Source organism: Sus scrofa, chromosome 10 (assembly GCF_054392235.1).
Source record: "Sus scrofa isolate SSC_HxYL_T2T_F1_AM1 chromosome 10, Sscrofa_HxYL_maternal_Yorkshire_Landrace_v2.0, whole genome shotgun sequence".
Lineage (NCBI taxonomy): Eukaryota > Metazoa > Chordata > Mammalia > Artiodactyla > Suidae > Sus > Sus scrofa.
In genome coordinates this window covers 12,495,829-12,512,932 of record NC_139392.1, presented here as the reverse complement: position 1 = coordinate 12,512,932, position 17,104 = coordinate 12,495,829, and the positions used below count along the sequence as shown (strand labels likewise).

The following is a 17,104-nucleotide window of genomic DNA, read 5'->3' as shown; positions in this document are numbered from 1 at the left end:
CCCTTCCCCTTTGGTAAGCATAAGTTTGTTTTCTATGTCTGTGAGTCTATTTGTTTTGTGAATAAGTTCATTTGTACCCTGTTTCATATTCCACAAATAAGTGATATATGACATTTGTCTTTCTTTGTCTGGCTTACATCACTTAGAATGACAGGTTGTGTGTAATTACCTATTCAGAAGAACAAAAATAAAAAATAATGAAAAATGAGTGAAGAAAGCCTAAAATACTTATGGGACACCTACGGTACTTATGCAGATCAACATCCACATGATGGGAATCCCAGATGAGAAAGGACAGAAAGCTCATTTAAACAAGAAAAAAATGCCTGAAAATTCTCAAATATGGAGAAGAAAATGGATATCCAGATTTAAGAAACCCAAGATGGAGTTCCCGTCATGGTGCAGTGGGAATGAATCCCACTAGGAACCATGAGGTTGCAGGTTTGATCCCTGGCCTCACTCAGTGGGTAAAGGATCCGGTTTTGCCATGAGCTGTGGTGTAGGTCGTGGACGTGGGTTGGATCTGATGCTTGCTGTGGCTGTGGTATAGACCAGCCACTGCAGCTCCAATTGGACCCCAGCCTAGGAACCTCCATATGCTGTGAGTGTGGCCCTAAAAAACAAAAAGAAAAGAAAAAAAAAAAAAGAAACCCAAGAGACATTAACAGGATGAACCCAAAGATGTCCACATCAAGACACATTATAACTGAATTCTCAAAAGTCAGACAGAATTTTGAAAGCAGTAGGAATAACTACCTGTCACCTACAAAGGAACCCTCATAAACTTAGCAGCAGATTTCTCAGCAGAAAATTTGCAGACCAAGAAAAAAAACAAAAACAAAAACAAAACAACCCTGCTAACCAAGAATGCTATATCCAGGAAAAATATTTTTCAAAACTGAAGAAAAGAAAAATTTTCAAAGATAAACAAAAGTTGAGGGAGTTTATCACCACTAGACCTGCCTTTCAAAAAATGCTAAAGGGAGTCATTTGAATTGAAACAAAAAGACACTAAGTAGCAACAGGAAAGCATCAGTATAAAGTTTGCTGGTAAAGGGAAATACATACACAAATACAGAATACTACATTGCTGTAATGACAGTACATGGATTATTTTAATTTTGATACATAAGTTAAAAGAACAAAAGTATTTTAAAAACTATACAAAAGTATTTTAAAAACTATAACTATAAATTTATGTTAATAGATACACAATATGAAAAGATGTAATTTGCACAATCGATAATATAAAGTATTGAGGAGGGAGAAATAAAAGTGCAGAATTGTTTGTCACAGGGAACTGAAGTTATCAGTTTGAAATAGACTGTTATAACTATGAAATATTTTAGATAAGCCCCATGGTAACCACAAAGAAAATACCTACAGAAGATATTCAAAAGAAATGAGGAAAGAATCAAAGCATGTCACTACAAAAAAAATAAATAAACAAAACACACAAAAAGACAGCAAGAGATGTTTAGAGACAAGAAGATTCTAAGCTAGAAAACAATTCACAAAACAGCAAAAGTAAATCTTTCCCTATTAATAATGATTTTAAATATAAACAGGTTGGACTCTACGATGGATTTTTTTTTTTTAAAGTATGAAAATCCCAACTAGGTGCTGTCTAAAATAAACTCACTTTAATTGAGGAAACGCAAATAAATAAAATTAGTAATAAAAAAGAGACAAATCAACTAATTCCACAGAAATAAAAAGGGACAGAAGAGACTGCTATGAACAAATATACGCCCACAATAAACCAGAAAAAACAGAAATTCCTACAAACACAATCTACCAAGACTAAACCATAAGGAAACAGAAAATCTGGAGAGATATTTAACTAGTAAGGAGATGGAATCATAATCAAAAACCTCCCAACAAAGAAAGGCCTGATATCATATCCTTTACTGGTGAATTATACCAAACCCTTAAAGAAAAATTAATACTAGTCCTTCTCAAACTCTCTCAAAAATTGAAGAGAGGGGAACACTTCCTAACTCAGCACATCAGAGCACTACACTTTATGGAACTTTCTGTAATTTTACTGTTCAAGTATTTTTATCTGCTCTGATACATTACACTAATACCAAAGCCAGAAAAATCCACTTCAACAAAAACAAAAACTAAAGGCCTAATGCACACAGATACAAATATCCTAAATAAAATATTAGCAAACCAAATTTAACACACAGATACAAATATCCTAAATAAAATATTAGCAAACCAAATTTAACAGCATATTAAAGGATCATACACTAGGACCAACTTGGATTTAGCCCTGGGATACAAAGATGGGTCAACATATGACAATCAGTGTAATGCATCACACTAACAAATGATAAAAATCACATGATCATCTCTATTGATACAGGAATAGCATTTGACAAAATTCAGTGCTCTTTCATGATAAAAGCTCTTAACACTCTAGGGATAGAAAAATTACCTCAACATAATAAAAAGCCACATAAGAAAAGCCCACAGCTAATATCACACTCCCTGAAAGCCTCTCCTCTAAGATCAGGAATAAGGCAAGGGATGCCCGCTGTTGCCTCATATTCAACACAGTACACCAATTCTTCAACATCTCCAAGGGACTGGCTCAAGCACCCCTCCCCACATGGATACCAAATTCCACAGATGCCCAAATTACTTATATAAAATTTTGTAGTATTTGCATATCACCTACACATATCCTCCAGCATCCAGGTAACTATAAGTAATAGAATAATATGATATAATATAAATAAAAGTTATTTGTAAATAGTTCTTCGTGAACAACAAATTCAAGCTTTGCTTTATGGAGCTTTCTGTGATTTTATTTTTCAAATATTTTTAACTGCAATTTGTTGAACCCATAGATGCTGAACCTGAAGGAATAGAGGGCCAGCTTTACTGAAAGTCCTAGTTAAAGCAATTAGGTGAGAAAAATAAAGGACATCCAAAATGAAAAGGAAAAAATAAAAGCACCTCTATTTGCAGATGATGTGATCTTATATGTAGAAAACCCTACAGATCACACAACACACACACACTTTGAACTATAAACAAATTCATAAATGTTTCAGTACAAAAATCAACAAAACAAAGTTATGCTCATATACGGTAACAACATATGATGCAAAGAGAAAACTAAGAAAATAATTTCATTTATAATAGCATCAAAAACAATAAAATACTTACAAATAAACTTAACCAAGAGGGCAAAACACTTGTACACTGAAAACTACAAAACACTGCTAAAAGAAATTAAAGAAGAAACAAATATATGGAAAGATCTCCTATGTTCATAAGATTGGAAGATTTAACATTCATAAAATGTCCATGTTACCCAAAGAATCCTACAAATACAATACAACCCCTATCAAAATCTCAATGGCATTTTTTACAGAAACAAATCCTAAAATCCATTTAGAACCATAAGGACACTGAATAGCCAAAACAAATTTGAGAAAGAGGAACAAAGCTGAAATCACTTTCTGACTTCAAAACACATTACAAAGCTGCAATGCTGCAAGTAATAAAACAGCATGGTACTGGTATAAAGACAGACATATAAACCAATGGAACAGAATCAAAAGCCCAGAAATAAACCTATCTATGTATGGTCAAACAGTCTTTGACAATAGTGCCAAGAATATTCAAAGGAAAAAAGATGGTCTATTTCCATAAATGGTGCTGGGAAAACAGGATATCCACATGTAAAAGAATGAAAACAGACCCTTCTCTTATTCGATACACAAAAGTCAACTCAACAAATAATCTGATTTTTTAGAATGGACAAAGGATTTGAATAGACATTTCTACAAAGAAATGAAGAGATGCTCAACATCACATCAGGGAACTGCAAATCAGAACCACAGTGAGGGATGGCTTTATGCTCGGAATATATTATCAAAAAGCAAAACTAGAAAATAACAACTGTTGACGAGGATATGGAGAAAAGGAAACCCTAAAACACTGTTAGTGGGAATACGAAACGGTGCAGCCACTACAGGAAACAGTACAAAGTTTCCTCCAAAAGTTAAAACTAGCTACTGTGTTACCCAGGAATCCCACTTCTAGGTGTTTACTCAAAAGAACTGAAGTCAGGATCTCAAAGAGATATCTGTACTCCCATGTTCACTGCAGCCTCATTCACAATAGACGATATGAAAACAACCCAAATGTCCATCAAGAGCTAAACAGATAAAGAAAATTTGTGATATACATTCAATGGATGTTTTTCAATCAAAAAAAAAAAAAGGAAATTTTGTCATATGCTACAACACAGATGAACCTTAAAAATACTCTTCCAAATGAAATTAGCCAGTCATAGAACAATACAGTCTAAACTCAACTGGGCCAAGATGGCAGAGTAGAAAGAACCTGAGCTCATCCCCTCTCAAGAAAACGCCAAAATCGCAATGATCTGCAGAACAACCATCACTGAAAAGCCTGAAACCTATCAGAAAAGATCTTCTACAACTAAAGTCATAAAGACAGAACCACAACAAGACATGTAGACAAAAATCAAGTGCCATACTCCCTGGATGGGTGTTCCAAAACCTGGAGAATAATTACACTGCAGAGATTCTCCCGTGTGAGTTAGAGCCCTTTGCCCCACACCAGGCTCTCCAGTCCTGGAGTCTAACTCCAGGAACATGAGCCCCCAGACCATTTGGCTTTGAAAGTCTGCAGGGCATAATCTGGGGAGCCCCATAGGACTGAGGCTGTTTCAGAGACTTCGCTATTAAAGGGAGCACACAAAATCTCACATGTTCCAGGACCCAGGGCAAAAATATTCTATTAAACAGTCACTTAATAGAAGCATGGAGCAAACCTAACTGCTGATCTTAGAGCATCTCCCAGGGATGTGGGGTGTGGCTTCAGCTCACACCAGTGACCCCTTTTATCTCATGAATGCTCATGCTGGAGGTGCATTGTGGGATCCTCCCTCTAGTTTGTCAGAACCAAGATCTGGGCCCACACAAGAGTCCATAGGCCCCAGTGCTGGGATACCTCAGGCCAAGCAACAAGCTGGGTGGGGATGCATCAGCAGACAAGCTGCCTAAAGACCCTCTAAGTCCACAGCATCTGTAGAGACACAGCCCTGCCCACCAAAGGGCTAAGGACCCAGTTCCACCCACAAGTGGACAGGCACCAGTTCCAGAATTTGCAGGACCCCCACCCTGCCTTCAAGGAAGCCTGCTGTAGCCTCTGAAGTAAACTTAACTACCAAGGAGACAGACACCAGATGCAAGAAAAGAACAATCCTACAGCCTGCAGACACAACCTATCCTCAGCAGGCCAGACCCTAACCTGAGACCAGCTGGGCTCTGGCCCTGCCTACTAACAGGCCAATATACGCTTCAAGACAATCTGGACCCCATATCCAACTGTGTCAGGAACCAGCCCCCCAACCAGTGACCTGACACCAGCTCTGAGATCCCTAGGCCCTGCAACCAGACTCCAGGGTCCAGCACTGTCTGTGAGCAATCTAGCACTAACTGTAGGATCTAGCATTGCCAGGAACCTCCATGTGCCGCAGGTACGGCCCTGAAAGACAAAACAAAACAAAACAAAACTCTACCCAGAAAGACTGCTGTTCAGATTTGATGGAAAGATTAAAAGCTTTACAAATAAGCAAAAGCTAACAGTTCAGCACCACCAAAACAGCTTTACAACAAATGTTGAAGAAATTTCTCTGGGTGAAAAAGAAAAGGCCACAACTAGAAACATCAAATTATGAAATGGAAAAGCTCAGTGCTGTGAAAGCAAATTTACAGTAAAGTTAGGAAATCAATCATGTACAAAGCTAGTAGAAAACTTAAAAGACAAAAGTACTAAAAATCATCTATATCTACAATAAGCAGTTAAGGGATACATGAAACAATTAGATATAAAATATGGTATTAAAAACAGTCTTCATAAGAGGAGAAGAGTATAAATACAGGGTTTTAAAAATGCATTTGAAATTAAAAGACCAGCAACTTAAAACAATCACATATATATACAGATTGCTAAGTAACAACCTCATGGTAACCACAAACCAAAATTCTATAATAGATACACACACACACAAAAAGAGAAAAGGAATCCAAGCACAGCACTAAAGATAGTCAGCAAATCACAAAGGAAGGGGGAAAAAGACCTATAAAAACAACCCTCAAACAAGTAATAAAATGTCAAGACCATACATACCAATAATTACCTTAAATTTAAACAGACTAGGTGAGCCAATCAAAAGACAGAGCAGCTGAATGGAAACAAAAACAAGGTCTTTATACATAGTGTTTACAAGAAACTCACTTCAGATCAAAAGGCACATATACACTGAAAGTGAGGGGATGAAAAAAGGTATCCCACGCAAATGGAAATCAAAAGAAATCCAGTGTAGCAATACTTACATCAGACAAAATAGACCTTAAAATAAAGACTGTCACAAGAGACAAAGAAGGAAACTGCATAATGATCAAGGAATCAATCAAAGATAAAGCAACTGTTAATATATATGCTCCCAGCATAGGAGCACCTAAATACATAAAACAAGTATTAATGGATATAAAGGAAAAAATGGACAGTAACACAATAGTAGGGGAGTTTAAAATCCTACTTACATCAATGGACAGATCATGTGGAAAGAAAATCAATAAGGAAACACTGGCATTAAAAGGCAAAATAAACCAGATGGAATTGATATATAGAACAGTCCATCCAAAAGCAGTAGAATGCACATGGAACATTCTCTAGGAAAGGTCATTGCTAGGCTACAAAACAAGCCTCAGTAAATTTAAGAAAACTGAAATCCTGTCTGGAATCTTTCCATCCACAACACTATGAAACGAAAATCAACTTTGAGAAAAAAACTGCAAAAAAACAAATACATGGAGGCTAAACAATGTGCTACTAAACAACCAATAGATCACTGAAGAAATCTAAAAATTGAATTAAATTAAAAAAAACACTAAGAGATGAATGAAAACAAAAACACAACAATGCAAAATCTATGGAATGCAGCAAAAGCAGTTCTAGGAGAAAAGTTTATAGTAATACAAGCATCTCAGGAAACATAAAATCTCAAATAAACAACCTAACCTTACACCCAAAGCAAACAGAGAAAGAACAAATAAAACCCAAGGTTAACAGAAGGAAAGAAATCATAAACAGCAAGGGCAAAAATAATTGAAATCGAGACAAAAAAAAAAAAAAAGTAGTAAAGATCAATGAAGCTAAAAGCTGGTTCTCTGGAAACAGAAACAAAATAAACCTTTAGCCAGACCATCAAGAAAAAGGGAGAGAGGGACCAAATCAATAAATCAGAAATGAAGAAGTTCTGACCAACACCACAGAAATACAAAAGATCATAAGAGACTACTACAAACAACTATATGCCAGTAAAATGGACAACCTAGAAGAAATGGACAAATGTTTAGAAATGTTTAGAATGCTCAGTTCTCCCAAGACTGAACCAGGAAGAAATAGAAAAATGAACAGTCAATTTCCAGTAATGAAATTAAATTAGTAATTTTAATACTGTCAACACACGAAGCCCATAACCAGATCTGTCTTTGTAGATGAATTATACCAAACATTTAGAGAAGAGTCAACACCTATCCTTTTCAAACTATTCTCAAAAGAACTTTTTTTTTTTTGAAAGTAAGGAACACTCCCAGACTTACTCCATGAGGCCAGAATCACGCTGATAACAAAACCAAAGATATCACAAAAAAAAGAAAATTACAGGCTAATATCACTGATGAATATAGATGCAAAAATCCTCAACAAAATATTAGTAAATTGAATCCACTAATACATTAAAAGGATTACACACCATGATCAAGTGGGATTGATCCCATGTATGCAAGGTTTCTCAATATTTGTAAACCAATCAATGTAATATACTACATTAATGAAGAATAAAAACCACATGATCATCTGGATAGATGCAGACAAAGCTTTAGAGAAAGTTTAATAAACATTTGTAATTAAAAACTCTCCAGAAAGTGGGCATAGAGGGAACACACCTCAACATAATAAAGACCCTATATGACAAACCCACAGCTAACAAACATCATGATCAATGGTGAAAAGCTGAAAGCATTTCCTCTAAGATGAGGCACAAGACAATGATGTCCACTTTCACCACTTTTATTAAACATAGTTTTGGAAATCTTAGCCATAGCAATCAAAGAAGAAAAAGAAATAAAAGGAATCAAATTGGAAAGAAGTCAAACTGTCACTGTTTGCAGATGACATGACACTACACAGAGGAAATCCTAAAGACACCACCAGAAAACTGCTAGAGCTCATCAATGAATTTGCTAATGCTGCAGAGTGCAAAATTAACATACAGAAATCTTTCATATTTCTATATGCTAACAATGAACTATCAGAAAGAGAAAAAAGGAGACAATTAATGACATTTACCATCACACCAGAAAGAATAAGATACCTAGGCATAAACCTATCTAAAGAGGTAAAAGACCTATATTTGGAAAATCATAAGGCACTGATGAAAGAAACTGAAGAAGATAAAACAGATGCAAAGATATATCATGTTCTTGGATTTAAAGAATTAATATTGTTAAAATGACCAAACTACCCAAAGGCAATCTACAGATTCAATACAATCCTTATGAAAATACCAGTAACATTTTTCACAGAACTAGACTAAGTAATTTTAAAATATGTTTGGAAACACTAAAGACCCAGATGAGACAAAATAATCTTGAGAAAGGACAAAGCTGGAAGCATCACATTCCCTGATTTCACACTGCATTACAAAGCTTCAGTAATCAAAACAGTATAGTACTAGCACAAAAACAGACACATAGATCAAAGGAACAGAATGGAAAGAAGTAGACAATGGAACATCAACTGAAAATTGGAGACTGAGCAAAGCTATCTTTCAAGAAAACAGGCAAAATATATTTTCATATTTAAAAAAAGAAAGTTTTTGACTGACAAAGCTTCACCAAGGGAACTTCAAGGAGGTCTTCCAGGAAAAGGGAAAAATGACCTCCGAATGTGATGGAAAAGGAATGATAGAAAGTAAAAATTCAAACATATGTGGCTGTTTAAACAATATAAGCTTTGAGAGAGAGAGCTAATAATAGCATCGAGGTCAGAAGGAAAATGACAGAAGGCAAAGATTTTTTTTTTTCTACAGTGGACTGTCCTGCATACCCACTCCGGAGACCAATGGTATGGACCACACAGAACCAGATCTTCAGCTATAGCGGACGGCAACACTGGCTGCCATCATTTCAGAAGTCTCCTTCAAACCACAAGCCGTGAAGGATGTGTAAGTTTGGCATAAGGGGAAAAGATCAGACACTTCAGAGAGAGAAAACAGCAAAGGGTCCGAAATGAGATGAGCATGAGCTACTCTGTTCTTCCTCTAATAGAGTATCTCCTATCATTCTGCATGTTCTTTTAAAACCTCTAAGACAAAACCAAACAAACCAAAAACTGCCTCGAGAAGCAAAAGCGTGAGTAGAGCAAGGGTGGGACATCAGAGAGTCATCAAGACCTCAGGCAGGTCCCGGCACTGGCTGAAGGCTTCGTGGTGTGTAATATCTACCCTTTCCAGCGTCAGTGGCATATTTTGAGGACAAATGAAAAAAAATGTAAAGGGGAATGTTATACCACTGATCTCGTATATATCACTACCAGTCACTGGACTGGCACTAGGGACAAAGGAGACAAAGCGAATCAGCAATGAGAAGGCAACGTGATAGGTACCGGGATGTATGCACAGGTGCTGAGAAAACCCCACAGGAGCAGCAAAAGCACGCTTCCCTCTCGCCCTTTCACTTTATCAACAAGGATCCCCATCAGGCAAACCACTGAGGTCCACCTTCGTACCTGTAAAAGTCATCGCAGCGACTTTCAGATCTATGCAACGAATCACCATCAAGAGTTTTGTCATTAAAAGTTGCAAAATAAATTTAATCAAAGTCAGTTTTAAAACTAATCCCAAGAAGGAATCAAATCAGGTTCCTTTACACTGATCACAGAAAGCTAGTCTGGACACATTGGATCCATAAAAATAAGCCCAGAGTTTCTCTTAAACATAAAAAAAAATCTTGCTTCATTTAAAAGTAATAAGAGTAATAATGGTACTATATTATCTACATCCATGCTAGAGGTATCCACGTACAATCTAAAAGAGGCCAAAAAAAGAAATATTTCGAATATCCATTCTCTTTCAGGACTTACTCTTTACACGTTTTGCGCAAATTGATGATCTATAAAATAGCTTTCTACTTCACTATGAAGTATTTATTGCCTTTAAATTAACCACTGGTTGTTCTGTTGTGTTTAGTCACTGGAGGCCTATTGACAATGCACACACAAATCCTTCAGCTGGGAAAATACTTGTGAAAAAATACACACAGAATGTTCTCAAGCAAAAGTAATTCCTACTCTACTACACACAGTAGTAGTAAAAAAGGGGGCTATTTATGACTAATGTTACAGTGCTGTAACACACCTTTAAATTGATCTTTATATATATTAGTGGCACGGGGAAGGATGGATATTACATATTCCCGAGGAACCCAAATCCATTTACATACGACTAAAGGGTTTATAATAACTGCAAATGATAATAAAATTCAAAGATTTTAATTGGAGCTACAGCTGCCGGCCTACACCACAGCCACAGCAACATGGGATCCAAGCCGCATCTTCGACCTACACCACAGCTCACGGATCCTTAACCCACTGAGCGAGCCCAGGGAGGGATCGAACCTGCAACCTCATGGTTCCCAGTGGGATTCGTTTCCGCTGCATCATGATAGGAACTCCTCAAAGGTTTTTTTTAATTACTGTACTTGTTGAAATTAAAATGTGTTTAGCGGTAATAAAACATTTTTAGTTATGTCCTTAATATTCCAAAGGGCTTAGAAGCATTTAATCGTCACACAAATGGAAATTTTCACAACCGTTTTTTAAAATATGTCAATTTAACTGAAAACAAGTACAAACACATGTTCATTTTGACTACCGTACTGGCATTAATACATTAGCTAACCAGCAGATTTGTTCCTGTATTTCCCTGATGAGAGGTAAGCAAGGCTGGCTAATGACAGTTACTACCAAGCAGAGAATAAAGAGAGATGGTGATTTAATAGCCATCACTGGCGATCCCTTTGATAAACACCTACTGCACCTATAAAGCACTTGAGCTCTGTTTACACGCTACTCTCCGTGGCACAGGACTCCTTTAGGGCTGTATTTACCTTTCTTGTCAAGTTCCTTGAGGGGAGAGGCCTTGTTTTAAATACTACTTCTGTATCCGTTCCAGCTCAAAAACAAAGCTGGAGTGCATACATATTGATAGATACATCAACAGCCATGGTATAACAGATACTTTCCCTGGCAAATCAGGAGAAAATCAGGTGGGTAAACAGCTAAATGAAGGCGGAGTCATGCACAACACAACCCACAACAAGGGTCAAGACCATCAGAGCGACTGTGAAAAAACACGCTCAGCACCACAGCAAGGGAGTTTTCAGAGCCTAGTTTTCAGAAGGTACAACAAAACGCATCCTACCGGCGCCGCTTAGCTGCCCCCCCCCCCCTTTGGTCGTACATGGGATGCTGCGTTTCCTACTTTTCCCTGATGCCTCTCATGTCTCATGTCTGCAGAAAGCCCCTTCTTCGCACGACTACGGAGACAGCTGCTGTGATACAAAATCTAAAAGAAAAATGTATTCTTCCACCTTTCCTAGGTTAAAAAACAGTGTTTTAGGACAAAAACAAAGGTCATCTGTCTTACTTATCATTCCTACCGAATGCCAGGGGCATTCTGTCAGAAAAATTCCATCCCAACTCGGCTTGAAAATCAACTTTAACCCAATTTTGCATCTTTTCCAGTCACCTTCTTCAACCCATCTCTCGGTCAAAACTGTAAATAGATTCTATTTGTAAAAACAATTCTGAGATGGTTTGGAAACAGTTATGATGCACCATAAGTCATAACTGATTGGGTCGGCAGCCTTACACTGTATCGTTCCCATTTTAAATGGATGAGACTCGAGAAGACAAAAGCATACTCTGAAATACCTTCCTGGGCCGCGTACAATCGGCTCTTACCGAAATTTCTTCGCCCTTCCTATCAGTATATTAAGTTTCTGAGCTCCTCTACTCTCCAAAATTCAATAATCTGTTTAGACCTCCCCCCAGCACCTCAGGGCTGAGTCTGGATCTCTTCTCTCTTATACCTTTTGTCTGAGAACGCCAAAGCCTTTCATCATTTTATTTTACCAACCCCAGGAAGGCAGCGGTGCACCAAGAGCGGCGAGTCAAGGAGTGAACTAGACAACCAGGGAGGCTGGACAGCCGGCCAAAACTTAGCAGCCCTTTAGCTCCTGAAAACCAGGCAGAAAAATCAGCCGAGGCCCTCCTTACAGGGTCATGAGGGCTTACAAAAAATTTTTTTGTTGTTGAAACCTTTCCCACAAAGGAACTCGCACGCACACACACAATTGTACTTTTCAGAACGTGGAGATACAACTGATCTGGTTCTTTAGGTATTCAAGAGTGTACACACCAGGGACATCTGCCTCTAGATAAAAACTCCTGAGGGCAATTTGATCAAAGACACAGAAAATCCTTCCTTCAAAGAAATGCACCTTGTGACACTCCAAGGAGGAGGAGAGGTATTTAAAGTAAAACCTGCCCTGAATTATCACCACTGACTCGAGGAAGAGAAGCAGAAGCCCTTGGCTTCATCTGGCCTTTAAACATTTTGCTGTAACCCCGGGGCCACAGAAGCTGCCGGTGAAATTCTTGCCCTCGTGTCTATGGAAGAGTATCACACAGCGGCATTAAACTCAGATACCCACTCACGCAGCCATCTCCACTCCCATTCTCGTCCCTTCCATTCCCCACCGTCCCCCTCCGGTGCCCACGACCCAGATGCCCAAATGTGGACCCAACGGTACAAAAAGCCAAGTCATGGGGCAATGCAGGGGTTGGGGCTGCAAAGGACCGAAAGAGCCAGCAAAGCCCGGGGAGACGAGGCAGTCGGCCGGCCGGCTCATCGGTGATCAGAAAGCAAGACCTTGGGGCGGGGATGCAGAACGCCGAGCGGAAATAAAGCCCCTCGAGACGCGCCCTCTGCCAGCGCCCCGCGCCTCTCCGCGCGGCATCACCCGTCTCCGCGAGGACCGCCTCCCGGCAGGGCCCCCGTCGCCCCGGGCCGAGCACCCAGGGGCTGGAAGGGAGAAGGCGGGCTGGGCGGGGGCTCCGGAGGGACCCGCGGCGGGGGCCACTCGGCGGCCCGCGGAGGGGAAGCGGGGCCGGGGGCGCCGTGGCCCGGCCGCCGCCGCCGCCGCCGCCGGGGAGGCTCCGGCTACTCACGTTCTCCGTGTCCCGCTCGTTCACCGTCGGCAATGGCGTCCGGGCCGACATCTTGCGCGGGCGGCGGGCCGGGCCGGGGTCTCGCGGGCGGGCCGGGCTGCGGGCCGGGGGGGCGGCGGCGGGGCCGGGCGCGCGGCTCCCGCAGGCCGCGGCGGCGCACCGAGCGGCCCCGGCGGGGCGCGGGGGCCGAGGACGCGGAGGCGGGGGCGGCGAGGCGGGCGGGATGCGGCGCCGCGGCGGGAGGCGGGGCGGGGGCGGCGTCCGGCAGCACCGGGCTCTCGGGCCGTGGCCACGACCAAGCGGCGCCGCAAGTCACGGCTCGGCTCGTGCCTCCGAGCGCGGCCGGGAGCCGGGAGCAGCGGCCCTGACAGCGCCGCCCGCCCCGCCCCAGGTGAGCGGCGCCGCCCGGCCGAGCCGCAGCCACGCGCCCGGGCCCCGCGCCCCCCGCGCGCCCCGCACGCCCGGCCCCCTCGGTCCGCGCGGTCCCCGCCGCCGCCGCCGCCGCCGCCGCCGCCGCCGCGCCTGAGCCCGGAGGAGCGGCCCGAGCCGGCTGCGCTGAGAGCGGCGGGCGCGGCACGCAGCGCCCAGAGGCACTTGGCGGCCGCCGCCGGGTGGGCGGGCGCCAGCCGAGGGGGCCTCTCCATTCATTCCCTCATTAGGGATGCGGGGCCGCCTCCGCCGCCGCCTCCTCCCGCGCTCCCTCGCCCGCCCGTCCCCGGGCTGATTTTTGTTTCTCGCCCCGCCCGCGGAGTACGGTCGCCTCGGAGCCTCTGGTGCTTTTGATTTTGATTCCTGTTTGGGTTTTGCTGGGTAGAGGTGGGGGCGCGCTGATGCAACTGAGGGGTCCCTTTTTGTCCGTGTCGCTGGAGAAGAAAGGGTAGGATCCTACCCTGGACCCGCCACTGCCTGTCTCCCACCTCGGGATCTTGCCCTTCCTACGTTCATGCCCTCCTTCCTCCCCCCGCTTCCCAGCTTTCTCGCTGCCTGCTCTCCCCTGAGCCCTCGCGCAGTCCCCTTCTCCAGAGAGCCCTTGGGTTCACGGTCACCCTAATAGTTGGGCAGAGGGCACAAAAGCCCGTACAACCGCCAGCAGCCTCGGAGGCGCGGCTGCAAGAACCCTGTGCAAAGGGCTCAGGCCAGACAGCTCGCCGAGGTGCCTGGGACGGTGCGGCCTCCTTGGGAACCCGGCCGGCGGAAGAGGTCGCCAGGCGCCCTGCGCAGCACCCCCCGGCGTGGCTGAGCCCCGGGAGTCACGACGCTTACACTGGCTGATCGTCACTTCCTGGGACGCAAGGAAGTGTCACTTAGGAGAGCTTGTGGAGGGAGAGAAGAGAGCTGCCTCTGATTCTTGGCCCTGTCCTACCTCCTCCAGGTGGCTTCCTCACTCTGCCACCCACCTGCCACATCTGACATCCCGCGGACGTCGCTATGCAAATATGCGTTACCCGTTAATCCCTTAAGGCAATGCTGCTTCTTGCGATCATATTTGAGAGCTTACATTTGGTACACTCAATCTCTAGGACAAAAACCTTACCATCTCCCTATTCCTCGTCTTTCCAATATATCTTTTTCACTTTCATGACTGGGCAGGAAGATAAAAGCAATAGATAGAAGGGGATAAATCCAATTTTAGAGTCACTTCCTTAAGGCTCCAGTGGGAATCTTAAGATGATGGGAAATTCCTCCTTTCTCCTGTCCTTCATCCGTTTGAAGGAATCCCTGCACCAGATGGTTTTTATCCTGACTCATTAAAGGTTGTTTCTGAAAAGTTAACATTTGACCCTTAAAACATGTTCTAAAAGACTTAAAAATAGCAGTTGCAAAGATATCCTCTGAGGAAAAAAAAAAATTCTCACCCAATATATATACCCACTTCCAAAAAATCATCTATGTATTTCTTTAGCATTTTATTTCTAGACACTTCCCAATTTCACAGAGCAAGTAAATTTGGCAAGATCCCTTAGGGTGTTTATTACCCTTCCTCAAACAGAATTCAGGCTTCTGAAGTGTAAGACTGCATATTAAGATAGGGTGTGCAGGAGTTCCCACTGTGGCTCAGTGGGTTATGAACCTGACTAGTATCCATGAGGATGTAGGTTTGATCCCTGGCCTGGGTGGGTGGGTTAAGGATCCTGGCGTTGCTATGAGCTGCAGTGTAGGTTGCAGATACAGCTTGGATCTGGCATTACTGTGACTGTGGCTGTGACAGCTCCGATTCGACCCCTAGCTTCGGAACTTCCATATGCCACAGGTGTGACCCTGGGGAAAAAAAAAAAAAAGATACAGTGTGCAACTGGGAATGCCAAGCTTTTTACAGTCCCTATTCCAAGATCCCGAATCACCAAGATATACTGAAGTTGCCAGGGTAGAAACTTGTACTTTTCTGATCAATTACAGTGCTTGCTGCCAATTAGTGGTGCAGCCACTGCAAAGTGCCTTGCATTACAACAGTCTCCCTGTTAACAGGAAACAAGCATCTGTGAAAGGGTGTTCAACCCCATTGGACTACGAATCATTCCTTCAACTAGTAGCTTGGGTTTTGCTTTTCAATGCCCAGTCACATATTATCCTGTGTCTTTATCTTGAGGTGACCCAGACAGGCATATTTCTTTCCTTTTTACAAAGGCCCACTCAACGGGCGTATTCAAGATTATAGCTGCACCCAGGTTAATAGTGTACAGGAAAAAAAGAAAGAGAGAGAGAGAACTGGAATATATGCTACTGTTCAATCTTGTACGAGTCCCAGGATCAACATGTTCACCTCGTAAGGTCATTAGACCTCTGAGATGCGATGGCTAATTAGAGACAGAACTCAAAGGAGAGCCCAGGATTCTGGCCCAGTGGCTTCCAAGACTTTCAAGTGTACAGGACAGTCATGGGCAAACCCCTTAGCTATATTTGCTACACTCTGCTTCCATATTGAAACTTACTAAATAATTCATACTAGTAGTAAGGGATGCTTATTTTTTTCAATCAACCTAAAAAGATGGTTTTATAGCAACGGGGCTACCTTCAGAGAGAATTGTAATTGAGTGGATAATTCGTATCCATAATTCTGGTTAATAAAATAGACTAGAAACAACTCTATCCCTAAAAATGGCACTCAAAGAATCCTATTCATACCCACAATTTTAGAGTTGATATATAAATTTCACTTTGCATGAGTTAGGAAAAAGTCATTGTGTTTTTTTTAAATGGAATTACTGAGCATACCCCCGTCTGGGCTCTCTGTCCCTTAAAATAGCGTGAGGCTGTACTGTGATGGAATGAAAACTGTTTAGTTATAGTCCTTAAGACTGATTGGGAGTAATTCGAAAACAAAAGAAAAATAAAGATCTACAAGGTGCTAAACCCACACTGAAATGTGCTAAATGAGCACTGCCTCCCAGCAGCTCTACGGAGCAGAATTCTCTAGAACTACGCAGTCCTGTATAGTAGGTGCTAACTACTGTGGCTATTGAGTTCTTGATAGGTCGAGAGTTCAACTGCGGAGCTGAACTTTTCAGTTGATATCTAAAATAGTTTAAAAACTGACATTTGATTCACTTATTGGAAATTTTCCAATTACGTTGGGAAAAACTTGGGTACATGAATCTATTTTTTTCACTGTAAATATTCTGAAATCTAAACCCAGATTTATCAGGTTTTTTGTTTGTTTGTTTTGTTTTTTGCTTTTTAGGGCCACACCTCTGGTGTATGGAAGTTCCCAGGCTAGGGGTTGAATCGGAGCTGCAGCTGCCAGCCTACACAA

The 17,104-nt window shown here is 42.0% G+C and overlaps 1 protein-coding gene across 10 annotated transcripts in view; it reads right to left on the bottom strand.

Annotated features, from left to right (window-relative positions):
- The window catches only part of MARK1 (microtubule affinity regulating kinase 1), a 126,043-nt gene extending 112,488 nt beyond the window's left edge, over positions 1-13,555 (bottom strand). For 4 of the 10 annotated variants that reach the window (XM_021064328.2, XM_021064330.2, XM_021064329.2 and 1 more), the window contains exon 1: positions 13,354-13,555. In XM_021064328.2, coding sequence (XP_020919987.1) covers positions 13,354-13,404 — 51 coding nt within the window. In that variant the 5' untranslated portion in view covers positions 13,405-13,555. Of the gene's footprint in view, positions 1-12,212; positions 12,536-13,054; positions 13,333-13,353 lie in introns of those variants that run through there. The other 6 variants (XM_084979176.1, XM_084979177.1, XM_084979178.1 and 3 more) reach the window with 4 other exon arrangements.
- Between the last annotated feature and the right edge of the window lie 3,549 nt (positions 13,556-17,104).